Source organism: Thermobia domestica, chromosome 14 (genome assembly GCF_964235325.1).
Source record: "Thermobia domestica chromosome 14, izTheDome1.hap1.1, whole genome shotgun sequence".
In the NCBI taxonomy this organism is placed as follows: domain Eukaryota; kingdom Metazoa; phylum Arthropoda; class Insecta; order Zygentoma; family Lepismatidae; genus Thermobia; species Thermobia domestica.
In genome coordinates, this window is record NC_137467.1 from 120,399,819 (window position 1) to 120,414,511 (window position 14,693).

Sequence of the window (14,693 nt, forward strand, 5' to 3'; positions counted from 1 at the left end):
ATTTACTTTTCTTTCCAGCATAAATAATTAATGCCTATGCAACATAATAATTTTTGCATTATTAAATTGTATCGGCATTGAGAATACGATCAGAATCAGCTTTTATGTCAGTTTCCCAGAATGTTCTCACCCGAACTATGAACCGTGTTGTCCAGTGGTTATATGATCGGCTTGGATAGAAAGCCCGAACTGCTATTGAAGTTTAAAGGAGATGTCCAAAACATAGAGGATCGAATCCCGGACTGTCCTGAATGCCTAAGCCCTACAGTAATATATGTCTTCCCGAACAGGGACGTACAAGGATCGAACCCTGATACATTCATAAAATGGCTGTTCCTTCACAGGGACTTGAGCCACTACACTCATAAGGTCAAAACAATATGGCCGCAGTCTCACACATTGAGCCACCAGCAACTGTGCGGGGCGTAACAACCAAACGCATTGATTACGCTGGCGGTCAATAGGCAAGAATCTCAACAACTTCTAGCGCCAGTGGCGTTTTAACAACAAAACTCAGTGACGTCGTGGTATCAATTTATTTTATTTTATTTATTTATTTATTTTTATTTTTTTTTATTTTATTTTTTTCAATATAGATCTCCCTTAAACTTCTCTCTTGTGAACAGCCTCTTGTTTTCGCGTACCATACTTCAACATCCATTCTTTTTTAAAACTTTTATTTTTAATCCTGCCGTCCTGTGGAAATCCTGTTAAATATATATAATTTATAAATTCAATAGTGGTATTTATCACTTGAAATTCACTAGTTCTCTTGACACATTGAACGTAATGATTGCACTGTTGAATCGTCTTTATCCGTCTGTTGGTAACATAACCACGTAAATTTAAAATGAAGAAAAAATCGTAATTAATACAATAAAGTTTTGAAAGGAGCATGGAAATGACAAGATGGACTTGTCCCATTGTATGTATAAGGCACTAATATCTTTTTACTTCTTTAATTGTATATAGAAAATAATCAGGAAATAAGTGTTTTGCTTAATGAGAACAATAGAATCAGAGATAAAAGACCAGGCATTCTTCAGTTGTTCAAGAAGTTTCTCTTAGATCAACATACACTCATCCCTCGGTTTCACGGATCTCAATTTAACAGATTTCAGAAGCATCTGGAGCAGCTGATTTGGTTTGGAAGTCATTATTTTAATCTAAAAATATTATATTTATTGTATTATAATGAACACTGTCAAACTGAATAATGTCCTTGATTAGAAGTATAGTATAATATTATTCCTGTTTCTTTCGTAATGTAATTGTGGATGTTAGCCAGAGTTGAAGCTGGCGGACAAACGGCAACATCGGACTGCTATTGGCCCATTTTAATCCGTTGAATGGAGGGATGAACGTAGAATTTCATTAGATATAAACATTGTTTCTTCAATAAAATGACTTAAATATCTTCATTAATTCGCACCACCTGGTCTTTTATAGGTCTCTACAGAAAGATTTATCACAAAATATATTATGAAAATTCAGAAATTCAACTTCGTTAAAAGGCAAAATAATCCTACAAAAATCTTCTCCCAAAATATAATGTATATAAAAAAACTATTCGTACTTATTCACATTTCTGTGTTAACAAATCTATAAACACGGAAACATCAAAATTGCACATATGCACCCACTCGCAATAAAAATAAGTCTTGAAAATCGTCACTGACATTTTACATTTCCAAATTCTTTAATGTTTAACATATCACACGTCATATTCCAAAGCTTCTCCTGTGCTGTTTTGTTTTCTGCTCTGTAACTGCACGAACTTTCTCTGCAATTGTCAATATAGCTACCTCCTTTTCCTTCTATTTTATTTGATACTGCTGCAAATACTATGCTTCGGGAGCCTTGTTCAGGAGTCTGGGAAAAAAAAAATAGAAAGAAACAAATTTACACATACAATGAACTGCCTTTATCCTATACTGAGAAAACTAATAACAAGACAGTAGTATCTAAACACTATTAATTGAAAAGAAACCGCAAGACAGTAGTGTCTAAACACTATTAATTGAAAAGAAACCGAAATTCAGTCTTGACAATAAAACGAGTATCCTTCATAATAACAATGATTATAAATCCTTCTTTCATGTATATAATGTGAACAACTAACGAACTCATGAGTTATAGATTACTATAAATTTTCATAAACGAATATCTCAAACCGATACTAAAGTGCAATAGTGACGTACACACGTACAATACTAGAAAGAAAAGAGATTTTGCTATTCCTACACATAGTACAACACTTTACCAAAAAGGCCTTAAGTATACAGGAATATTAATTTACAACAAATTACCTAACAATATAAGAGACTCCAAATCAGTGCAAATTTTCAAAGAAAGATTAACATGATACCTATTGAATCATTGCTTTTATTCTCTCTTTGAATACTTTAAACATACACAAGAAACTTAAACCAAACAAATTATTTGCTGAGCAAAACAATATATTCACATTAAAAAACAACATATGTGTTACAGTTTCGCCAACTAACACATCAGATCTAGATAGTGTTTGATGAAGCCAAAGTGTTAGTTGGCGAAACTGTAACACGTATGTAGTTTTTAAATGTGAATATATTGTTTTGCTCAGCAAATAGTTTGTTTGTGTTTAAGCATATACAAAGCAAAGCTTCTACTTATGGAAAATATTACAAGAAACTTGTAAAATCACAATTAAATGAAAAGCTAATAACTATAAAGTTATCATAATAAAGTTGACAACTGTAAATAATATAGCAAGTAAATAATATAGCAATAATATGTAAGAATATGTATTCGTAATATGTAAGTTAACTGTGTATAATTAGAATTTCTGTAGTGTGTATTAAACCATCTAGTTGTTTTACAAAAGAAGGTGTATGATGTATTATTAGTAATAAGATGTGTATGAAGTATCTTTGTTATTGATATAGAAATGTTCTATACCGCATGTACACCTGTACAACACTGTGGTCTCAACTCTTTATTCAAAGTCCCCAAAACAAACTTTTCTTCCTCCTAAAGGATTCTTTCACCATTCCTATTCATGCTTTTATTTCACGTTCGCACGTCATGTCATTACTAAGAATACTACCCAGATATCGAAAACTATTCACTTGTTCTATTTTCTCCCCTCCTACTTTTATATTTGACACAGACTGCTTAGTTCCAATCACCATAGCTTTTGTCTAACATTTATTTTCATCTCATATTCTTCAAAGGCCTTTCTCAAGTTTTCTAACATCCTATTGAACTTCTTTTCAGATTCTGCAACAAGCGCCTGCAAATCTATACATTTAAACATTTTTTCACTATCTCTTCTAAGTAGATATTAAATAATGTTGGCGAGAGACAGCATCCTTGTCGAACTCCTCTTCTAATTGTACTTTCCTCTGTCAGTTCCTCCCCTATCCTAACACTTACTTGTTGATTCATATGTAAGTTTCTTACGAGTCTTCGATCTTTCCATTCCAATCCAATCTTCTTTAGAACTCTCAACAATAGTTCCATATTTCACGCAGTCAAAAGCGTTTTCTAGATCAATAAATACAACATACACCTCTTTCCCTTTTTCTATGAATCTTTCACCGATCATCCTTAATAATCCAATTGCATCTCTTGTGCCCTTACCTCTCCTGAACCCAAACTTTTCCTCCTCAACTTTTTCGTTTGTTCTTCCATACAACCTTCTGTTCAGTATTCGGAGCAGAATTTCAACTGCATGAGACATGAGACTAATAGTTCTATAATTTTCACGTCTCTTTGGGTTCGATTTCTTAGCCATCGGTATCATGATCGTCTTCAGGAAGTCTTTCGGCCACTCTCCTGTTTCATATATTTCATTGCAGAGGCGGTACAATACTTTCTTGCCCTTGTCTCCCATATTTTTAATGAATTCAATTGGTATATTATCTATTCCGGTTGTCTTTCCATTCCTAATCTCAGATACATAAAGGAAACCAAGTCAATTTATTCATTAACTTGGTTTTCTTTATTCTATTGTTTGGAGTGAACGATTTTTCTCAACTCTGAGACGTTGTTCTATAGTTTAACATGAGATCCAAATTGTATACTCGCACCGAAATCGACCTAATATTAACTAGTGGAGTTGTAACTTATGAAATATGCATGAGAGTTTCTAATAGGAACGGTTTAGAATAATTAACGTAAGCTTTCGCGGCGTCTATTCATTGAAATAAAACTTTTGTTTGTTTGCTTTTTCACGTTTATTTCTCGCTAACATGTAAGGAAAAATAAAAGCTTAGTAAAGAGTTTACTATATACAAGTATGATAGAACAACGACTACGAGGAAAACCAGAGAATAAGTGGCAGAATGATACAAAATAATGTGCAAAGAAGGTGAATAATATGGGAATAGATCCTGGATGAAGAATGGTGAAGATTTGGAATCGCTTTGTATATACTCAAACCCAGCAGGATGCTCGCAAACTCGATAATTTCTAAATATTACAAATACTGAAGATTTCTTTATAGCATATTACTAATCATGCAAAATAGTATGAATAACACGAATGTCATACTGGATTAACACTAACAGTAGGAAAACTCTCTGTCTTAGTTTATTAGTGTGTAATAGATTAGTTTCAATTCGTTCCATTCCCAACTCTCATACTTCTAGTCATCAGCTTGGCTTCAATCGAAGTAACGAAGGCAAGCAATTCAGTTCAAATTTATTACTGGATCATATTGTTATATTCGCTATGGACATGAAAATCATATTCAACACAATATACCTAGTGAAAATTATCACGAAATTGTAAGCAATAAAATTTTGTTGCGCTCCATTGCAAGTACTGTTGAGCAATTACAACACTATACAAAATATTAACGAACTATACTGACAAACTGCAAGAGACTATTCCTCATATCAAAATACGAAAAAACGTTATGGACCTTTGGGAAAAGTGCATAGTTTCCGAGCTAGGGTCTCTAAAAGCGTGAAGAATTACATTGTGGTACGCGTTACTTAGAACACGAGGAACCCTGAAACTGGCAGTACATAACAGTGAAAATGAAGTCGCACTTGCGCTATCCAAACATACACATTTCAGCACTGTTCAATGGGTCCGCAAAAGATTCCCCAGACGGTATAATGGGTTTTTAGAAATGCTCGAACAAGAAGTTAGTTTCAAAGTACGCAAAGGGTACGCCTTGACAGCAGAGAACACGGAATGTCTTCGTGGGAAGTCAATATCGTAACTAGAGGCAAGATGGCGGCATTTTATGAGATTTTTTTTTTCAATAAATTTTCAGTGGATGAGGACACACTAAGAATGTAGCAGGAAGACGTCTCATTTTAAGCTCAAAGACTTTCTAATCAGATGAAGACAACAGCAGTTGTCTAACGGTTACCAGATTTATATAATTATCGGACACATTAGGTGGGCAACCTTTCTTTTCTTTTACTTTTACAATATGTATAAATTGTATACTTTGATTCATTGTGTTAAAGCACAATTTATATCATGTTCTTAGCTGTGATATAACACAAGTAAGGAAAAGTAAATTGGCGACAAAGTTTTCAACGATTTTTGTAAATGCTGTATTCGCGACTACGAGCACCGCATATGCTACAGACACCTTCCAAAAACGAACGCTTATATCGATAATGAAGTATGCCTTTAAATAATACGTGAAAAGCAGCTACCACACTGCATACTATGACCTATTAAACAGTTTAGGAATATAAGCGATTAATCAGGAGGGATTTTGAAACATATAACTTATTTCTTTGTATTCAACTATTAGATTGGGTTGTGAGATTGAAATCTCAGACTGACGTGAGTTCTTTCAACTGAAAAGAAAGAAAAAAAATGAAAACTAAAATATCTGGTTAGTCAAAGTAGTCTCCGACCGGAACCTCACACTTTTTCCGTCATTCAGCCAACGATTGGATTCCATGAAGAAAGTGCGGAGTCTGCGATACGAAGAAGTCTTCAACTGCACGGATCCTGCTCGGTCATCAGGAAACTTCTTCCCTGCCGAAAAGTGATCGAGGCGTCGGAAGAGGCCAGTGGTAGGGATGTCAGGAGAATATGGTAAGCTAAAAATGATTTCATACTATTGATCCCCGGACAGTCTGCACCGTCTTCCGAGCGTGGGTGTGCATTGTTGTGCAACATGAAGACACCACACCAGTTGACCATTGCTGGATACTTGCGGAAAAGTTTGCAGTGTATTTCATAGAATTCTGCACTAACGATCCGCAGTACTAATGTCGCCTCGACGAACACAGCGGATCACAATCATCAGAGACCACCATATCAACAACAGCATGTTCTGCGGGTGAGATGGTTTTGGAAATTATGCTGGATGTTGATCATGATCCAACCACTGTCCTGACCGTTTACGATTGTCGTAGCAAATCCATTTTTGATCAAAAGTGACAATCCAAAGCAAGAAGCCGCCCTAGTTATACCATACACTCAGAACTGCACAACTGCAGACGGTGATCATTGTTGAACGATGTATACTCATGTGGCAACCATAAGTCAAATTTTCTCACCTTACCGATTCTACGGATCCGCCAAACAACGTGCCGTGGTGTTACCCCTCCTTACCTGGCAGACCACATGCATTGTAGTAGTATATTAATTAGGAGGAAAGAGTGGAACTCGAGGTATGCGTAGAAATACGTTATGTCCATGCTAGGCCCAACTGCATTCCGCTTATGGACTACAGAAGTCAGTTGAGGATAACAACCCACTGGAGAATGTTGACTTAGACCTAATCTCCAAATGGGAACTAACCGACGCCATAGGATCCGAAAGGGTACGTTCCACCTCATCATGGTCTCACGAGATAGGTGGCGACATCAGAAATGGGTAAGCTGCCGTCTCTACCGACGGAGGTGAGGCTTCTGCCAGACTTCGAAATGGGCAATTAGGTCATGCTGCTGGGTCCGCGAGGTAAGACTACGTGGTACCTTACCTCGCCCATTTCATGTAAAAATAAGGTCTACTCGTAAGGTTGTCGCGTCGTAAATAAGGACGCTCCTACCGGCGAGGTGAGGCCGTTTGGTACGTCTATACTCTGAAATGGCAATTAGCATAAGCACATGCCCTTAGGTCCGGGACAAAAGGACGCAATGCCCTGACGTAGTTGTTTGAAAAGTTCCAAAGAAGAGGTCGCGCCTGTTGGAGCTCAAGAAAGCGGCCTCGAGCCTACTAAGGCAGATATGCCTCTTAAACGACCATGTCTGTAGCAGACAGCCTTCATCAGTCTTTGGCCCGGTAATGTATAGTGTACCTCTGCCGTAATTAGAAGTCCGTATGGTTAGACATCCTGTATTGGTCTATACTGGGGGAGAACGCTGGGCCTCTCCAATGACAACCTACACGTGTCACTGGGTCAGGAAGAAGCTATGCTTTTACATATACGTATTCTCTCAACACATAAAAGAGAGGTAGTCCTGTATTGCGTGGACACTGCAACCGGGAGAGGAGGAAGTGGCCTTCTCTCGATGGCGACTTGCAGGTAACGTTGGGCGCGAGATAGATACTTTGTATATGACGTCTACCTGGTACCTCAACACGTTAAAGAGAAGTAGTTCTGTATTGCATGGACGACCCTATCGGAGTTGGGGGCAAGTCAGGCGTATTCTGGCAACCACTACATTCGCTTTCTAATGGATGGCGGTGAAGTCATAACTTGTAGGTATCCACCGATACAAACTCTAGGGTAACTCGAGAGAGAGTGCCTCGGTATCCCTTCAAACAACGGCTCAAATGTGCCATAGTGTATGCCTAACTTGCCTGCAGTTGCACCGCTTCTCACAGTTTTGCTAAGAGACTCATCAGAATATGCTGTTAATCGGTGCCCGCAGCGCTCATTTTTCAATGGTGTGTCACCGGCACGAAGTCTCAAAACCAACGACGTATGCGTTCAGTCACTACTCCTGGTGCAAATGCAATGTTCATGTTCTTCGTTTCTAGTTGTGCAGAATGTTCCAAATTGAACTCGTAAAGGGAAGTCATTCGCAATTGTGTATTTTCCATGGTGCACTTTCACATGACTGTTCAACAACACACAGCTTTCTGATTTAACTAGGCATACTTGCCTGTTTTCTGAACACTATTGAGCTTGTATTGTCCTACGCGTGACTTCGGTCCATCCACTGATTGTATTACAAAGTATGGTTTCTATCAGACGTAAAATCGGGCATTTCAATTGCATAAACCCAACACTTCAATCAGAATTGGGTAAGTGAAAGACGTAAACTCAACTTACTTTGAATAGTAAAGCTGGCATCCACGGTGCGAGGTTCTTAACGTATGTTCCATCGAACAATTCAGTGTTTACTAAACCAGGATGTACTGCATGTATCTGAACATGGGCGTTCTCTTCTTGCAACATCGAGTCAAGTTTTTTGGTAAACATCAGCTGAGCAAGCTTTGACTGAGCATAAGAACAACTTGGAATATATAAGTCCCTGAAATAAATAACAAATATATGAGTTTTATACTATGCAATAAAACCAAAGTATTACAAAGTAACATTACACTGCACTCAACAACACGCATCTGCATTTTGATACTAGAACTACTCTTATCAAGATTTAAACAGTGGCAAACATACTAGAATCAAGAATAAATTATCATGTATCTGCAAATATCTGCTTACTATAGATGTACCAAATTGAAAATATAATGGAAATTTGTATTGAGAAGTGACTACGTTACCGAGAAAGAAAATGAAATGAAATTAAATCTTTCAGTTTAACGTCCCACAATTTTGCCCTTTTGAGCTAAGGAAGACAGATAATTAAGGCAAGTGAATAATGATTTAAGAACTGGTGGAATGAGGATCTGGGAGGAAACAGGAGTATCTCAAGAATACCCACGGACACAATGTTATCCACTACAAACTTACTTGACCGGGATCAAATCACGAATCCCACGCACCAGAGGTAAACAATCTATCACTGAGCTACCGTGCCTCCACCCACCGAGAAAGAGGCCAGGTTGGTACAAGTGAAGAGGTTGTATACAAAGGGACAAGACTATTAAAATGTTATCGCCTTGTAACATTCGTCAACCAAAGTGGAAAGAGGACACCCATAATTTCTTACGTACACGAAGTGATCTTCCATTTTGTTGCTTACTTGTGCGTGCGCTATTGTGTTTGTATGTAATCTAGATTATATATTTTATTTTGAATAGATTCTTTATGTATTTTTACGAAGTGAGTATTTAAATTTGGAAACAACTTCCGTGACCATTCTGATTTATGAATTTTATAGTAGTCATAGGAAAAAACAACAGATTCAACAACAGCTAATATCTTAGGCCAGACATTTAGTTCCAGAGAATAGAATAGAATATTTTCATAGTCATTAAACCTGTAACTAGGCAACAGACAATGTCAATTAAAAGCTACATACATGGTTTATGAATCACTACAGTATTACACTTCATCGCACTTATTAACCTTTTGGTGGGAGACCCAGGTTCGATTCCCGGCTGGAGCTCATGTGGTTCTGATTCAGTAGGTCTCGTCTCATATAGTCTCTCTGCTGAATGGGGCGTTAAACTCAAAAATCAACTCAACATACTTATTAACAGAAATTTACATTCTGATATCATCAATGAGCATATACGTTTTGAAATTCAACGAATTCATTAATGCTGTAAAAAGGCATTGCCATTAGACCATTATATATTTTAGTTTTAAATTTATCCATAGGTAAATAGTGTATGTAAATTGCTAACGAATTCATAAATCTTATACCTACACTTATACAGCTTTTCTTTAATTTTAGATAGTTTAGAATACGGTTTATAAATTTGTTTACATCTGTCCGTACGTACAGGGAACTTGAAAAACATTTCTAAGCTGAAGGCTTTTAAGTGGGTCTTTCTCACGGATGTGAGTTCTCATTTTTCCTTCCACACTACGAAATAAAGAGTATTTTGCTACTGAATGAAAACTAAAGAATGAAATTGTCCAACAAGACTGTTCCTATTTTATTTGTATTTCATAATTCATATAATGCTGAATACATCATTATTTCCTTATTCATATTTTCAAGAAAAATGAATAATGTATACAGATTTCAACAAAAATTCTGCAATAAAATACTGGTTGAGATACGTTTCATTTGTCTTTATGTGCAGAGACGTGAAAGACACCATACGATGGGATCAGAATTAAGTCATAAGAATTGGGGATGATTGGAGGTTCGACAAGAGGAGAAATTATCTTTATCTTACACTCCAAGTAAAGACATTTACGGTGAGCAAAGCTAAAAACTAAACCATTTTGTCATGTTTTCATCAGTAGTTTTCTCGAATCGTAGTATTACAATATTAGCCCTTAATGCGTCATTAATGGCGGCATGATATTACACATTATCATGTATCTCTCGTTTTTTTTATTTATTTATTTTTTTAAATATATCTTAATTCTATAACTATTTTGTTTTCACAAATAAAATTAGTGCTTTACCTGTACTATTTTTATTTTGACATTGAATATTTTCTAATACTTTTCGTTTTGTGAATTGCTCATTGCGCAGTTCTTTTGTTTTGTGATAAAAAGAATTATATAGGAAACTAGCGAACAATTTTCTACTACTCACTTCATAGTGTAATCATTGAATTTAATGAAGCCAGCAAGATGAGCACAAGATGAAACGTTCACAACGCGAGCGTAACAGTCTTTTTTTCCAGATTTTTTCAATGTTGGCAGAAGCAAATGCGTCAATAGAAAATGACCAAGGTAATTCACAGCAAAATGAGATTCAAAACCATCTTCGGTAATTTTGCGAGGAACGAACATAATTCCAGCTGCAAAGAAAGTATAAAGTATATTATGAAGTATATTATAACGAAAATACACTAGAACAGTATTTACAAACTAAATTAGATTATAGTTAATAAAAGAAAATAAAGAAATCACAGTAACAAGATTTTGTAATAATCCTATCCTCACAGTTGCAGTTTTCTTTCAGACTCACGTTCTACTTCCAGTTCAATCAATACACGTGTGCAGACAATGCAAAAGCACGCTCCGAAATTCTAACTATCATTCTACTTACAGATTTCTGTAACTTCTGAATTTCCTTTAAGCTTCCAAGCTTTCAACTCTCTCCTGGAGTCTTGGTCACGGAGGTTAAAAACAGGAAGAAAAGGAATAGAAACATCAAAGAATAAAAAAGGAACGGACTTACCAAGGGAAGAGCTGTATTGTAAACACGTTGTCAAGTATATCAGCGATCAGCAGATGAAGAAGATGCAAACTGAAAATGGCGGAGTCAATTTGTGCGCCTTTCTTGTTTCTTGTTGGAAGATTGTCAACTCATGTCATTATTTTTATTGTCATGCCAGTGCTTTGAAAATTGTGTAATTACCGCTTCCCATTCATTGCTCAACCATTCTTTGTCTAAATTTAATTTCGTTTTTTAAAATGAATAAATAAATTTTCAAAAACCAGTCTATCCACATCATCTCTAGCTCCACATAAAATTTTTGAATCTTAATATGCTCCTTTACTCAGACTTTCAGATTTCTTTTTGTTCTGCCTATATGCTACCTCCTGCTAACTGCATTTTATTTCATAAATACCCTATTTTTCATTGGAATCCGTGTAATAACTTTTAAATTGGTTAATGCTCTTTTCTAAAGTTTTGAGAGGCTTTAAGGCTGTAGGAAAACCATGTTGTGTATAGATTACGCTTATCGCAGTTGTCAATCTGGAAAAATAAGCAATCCAACCCATTTTTATCTTTTATGTCGGTTTCAAGATTATCGGAAGTTAAATTCCTTTTAACTTTATTATATTAATTATTTAATGATGAAACTGGGTACCCATTCAACCTACTCACCTTCATCAGGTACTCAATTTCTGTCTGTAAATCTGTTTTTAAGAAGTAAGACGTATGGCACACAAAAATAAACTCTTCCAAATGTTAGTTGTGGTACCTGCTGAATGTGCAGATTTATAATGAATGTACTGTGTACTGCCTGGTTCGAGAGGTCAAGCCATCCACGGGCTGTAGTAAGTGGGAGACAGTGATTAAAGAGTACCAATAAATACTTAAGATAAGAAGTGGGAGACGGTGATTAAAGAATACACTTAATACTGTCACAATAAGGATTAAAAAAAAAAAAAATGAAACCCCTCCCTTCCAACCAAAGGAAAACGCAACTTCATCTGGCTATTTCTCAGCGAACTACATCACCATTTGACGAGTAACAGCAGCAATAGATAGGATAAAGTGTATTCAGAAAAGATTACATTAGGGATGCTTGTGTGAAAACTATTACTTCGACCAAAAAATGAAAGAGGAATTTTTGAGCGAACAGAACACGAAAATTGAAGTATCTCTGAGTGGAAAACAGTTCTACGGACAATGAGTCGAAATTTGAATCTTTCGATTTAAGGAAAGCTACATTTATCAGCTTCACTGGCGAGTAGATCATAATAAGCGTTTAATTCCATATAATGTTGAACAAGAAAACCACTGTTGTTTAATGAAATAAAAGGAAGTAAAATGAAGCATTCCTTTTGAAACACAGATTGTTGCTGTATTATCAATTTTTAAACAGTAAACAGGTCAAAAACATATGTCAAAATTATCTATGAACATCTTAAACCACACATAAGAAAGAAAGAAGAAAAAAAGCTTAAATTGGTGTTCAGTCCATATTCAATATACTAGGTGAGTCACCTAAAATTACCACTTAAATATCTCAAAAACAAGATCAGTTATTGATGTACTTTTCTCACAGGATTAGAAATGTAGAAGGAGCTTATGAATTTTGCCTGTACGAGATGTCCCAAAACTAAGGAAACTGGTATTTTCAATATAACATTATAATTTGTTAAATGAGAAAATGCATATTGACCTAGCGAGACAAAAGTAAGTAACATTAGAAGATGCGTGTCCTAAACTTTACCATTTTGGATAAATTGAACGTCTGATTTTGCGCTGCTTCTACAGGATTAAAAGGGGAAAGAGGGCTCATATATTTCGTTTGTTTATTGAAGTTAGCATCCCTTTTCATTACGCAGGATTTATGAAAGGCAGACTCTCATATCTCGCGCATAGAAGGTATTCCAAGCATATAAGGTATTCCAAAGTATAGAAGTGTACTTCCAGCATATGGAAAAACATTTAAAATAAATTAGTACATAAGTAACCTAGCATTGCTAAATTTGGTAACATTAAAGCAATGTTGGCATTTTGTCATTACGAGAGAAAACAGTACTTTTGAAAGATGAATAGTTATTTTAAACAATAAAAAATATTTATTTTCGAAGAAATTTATCCATTTTTCATTTAACAGCTATCACACTTCCACACGTAAGATGTATTAGCACTTTCGATCCAAGCTGGAGTAGGGCTTGAGGAACCTTCTTAATGCAAATGGAAGATGCCCGAGTCTAGTTTGGGCATTAGGTATAAGTCTCTCAATTATCTCCCACGGGTGGTGGTTTCGACATCTAGCAATGAAATTGTCATCTTGTATGCTGAAAGCTGTTGTTCGAAGATAGAAAGAAAGAGAAACGTTCTTTCTCTCTCTGTCTCTCTCTCTCGCTCTCTTTGTAGAAGAAATATAAATAAATGAAGAACGAATAGCAAACATTGTAGCATTCTGACCCAATATTAACAACAATAAATTGTGTTCTTCGAATTGTCCACATTATGTTTCTGTTGTTAAAAAAAAAAAAAATGTGTAAATGAAAGAACGTTTGTTTGAAGTAATATTGTAGCAATTCCATCCAACAATACCAACATGTGTTGTATTTTTAAAATAAAATGCTTAAGATTTGTTTCCAGTATTTCGCATGCCTACCTTTTTCACTACCTGATATACATATTTCAAAAATGCACTAAACTAGATAGGATGTTGAACTTGGCATAGTTATATATACCTAGGAGCGAAAAATCTTAATCTACGTTGATCTTGAATAAAAATTGAAAGACCATTGCTGTTTATTATAATTATTATCACATTTTACTTATTTCTGTTTAGTTGTAACTAATACCTGCCAAACAAGGCCATGCAAATAAATGTTCCTAGAGAAAAGGCAAAACTTCTAAAATAAAAATGGAGATACTTTTCATTTAGAAAAAAAGTATCTTCCCTTTCTGCAAAACAAAAAAAGAAAAAAGAAAAAGAAAAAAGAAAGAAAAATTTAATTTGACTAAATCTGTGTAGATCTTGGTACTCTTGTTATAAAAAATCTTAGAAGAATATACTTTCACGTTTTATTATTATTATGTGCTTCTTCTGTAACACAATTACATTTAGAGGTGGTTAAAATATTAAAAATTATATTATAATTTAAGTTTCTAAATAGCATCCGATTTTATTGTCTTGTAGAAAGAAAGAGCTTGTAGATGAAATAATTTAGTCTACTAATATTCTAGATTAATACATTATGCAATATCACGCTGCAAGAATGTTACATAATTTTTAAATAATTCTACAAATTTTCCTATTAAATACTACACACTGAACATATATTTTGGATATTCTTCATATTGCAAAGAAATTTAAAACTTCTGTGTATATATGCATGCGCACGCACATATAATATATATATATATATATATATATATATATATATATATATATATATATATATATATATATATATATATATATATATATATATATATATTTAATTTTTTTTACGAACAATTATCTTTTACATGCTTTTAACCTTA

The 14,693-nt window shown here is 35.0% G+C and overlaps 1 protein-coding gene across 1 annotated transcript in view; it reads right to left on the reverse strand.

Annotated features, from left to right (window-relative positions):
- Positions 1 to 943: 943 nt before the first annotated feature.
- The window catches only part of LOC145670299 (polyprenol dehydrogenase-like), a 117,913-nt gene continuing 104,163 nt past the window's right edge, over positions 944 to 14,693 (reverse strand). Inside the window, exons 4-6 of the mRNA XM_081738768.1 lie at positions 10,596 to 10,803; positions 8,246 to 8,447; positions 944 to 1,872 (exon numbers count right to left, since the gene is read on the reverse strand). Of these exons, the coding sequence (XP_081594894.1) occupies positions 1,672 to 1,872; positions 8,246 to 8,447; positions 10,596 to 10,803 (611 nt within the window). The 3' untranslated portion in view covers positions 944 to 1,671. The remainder of the gene's footprint in view (positions 1,873 to 8,245; positions 8,448 to 10,595; positions 10,804 to 14,693) is intronic.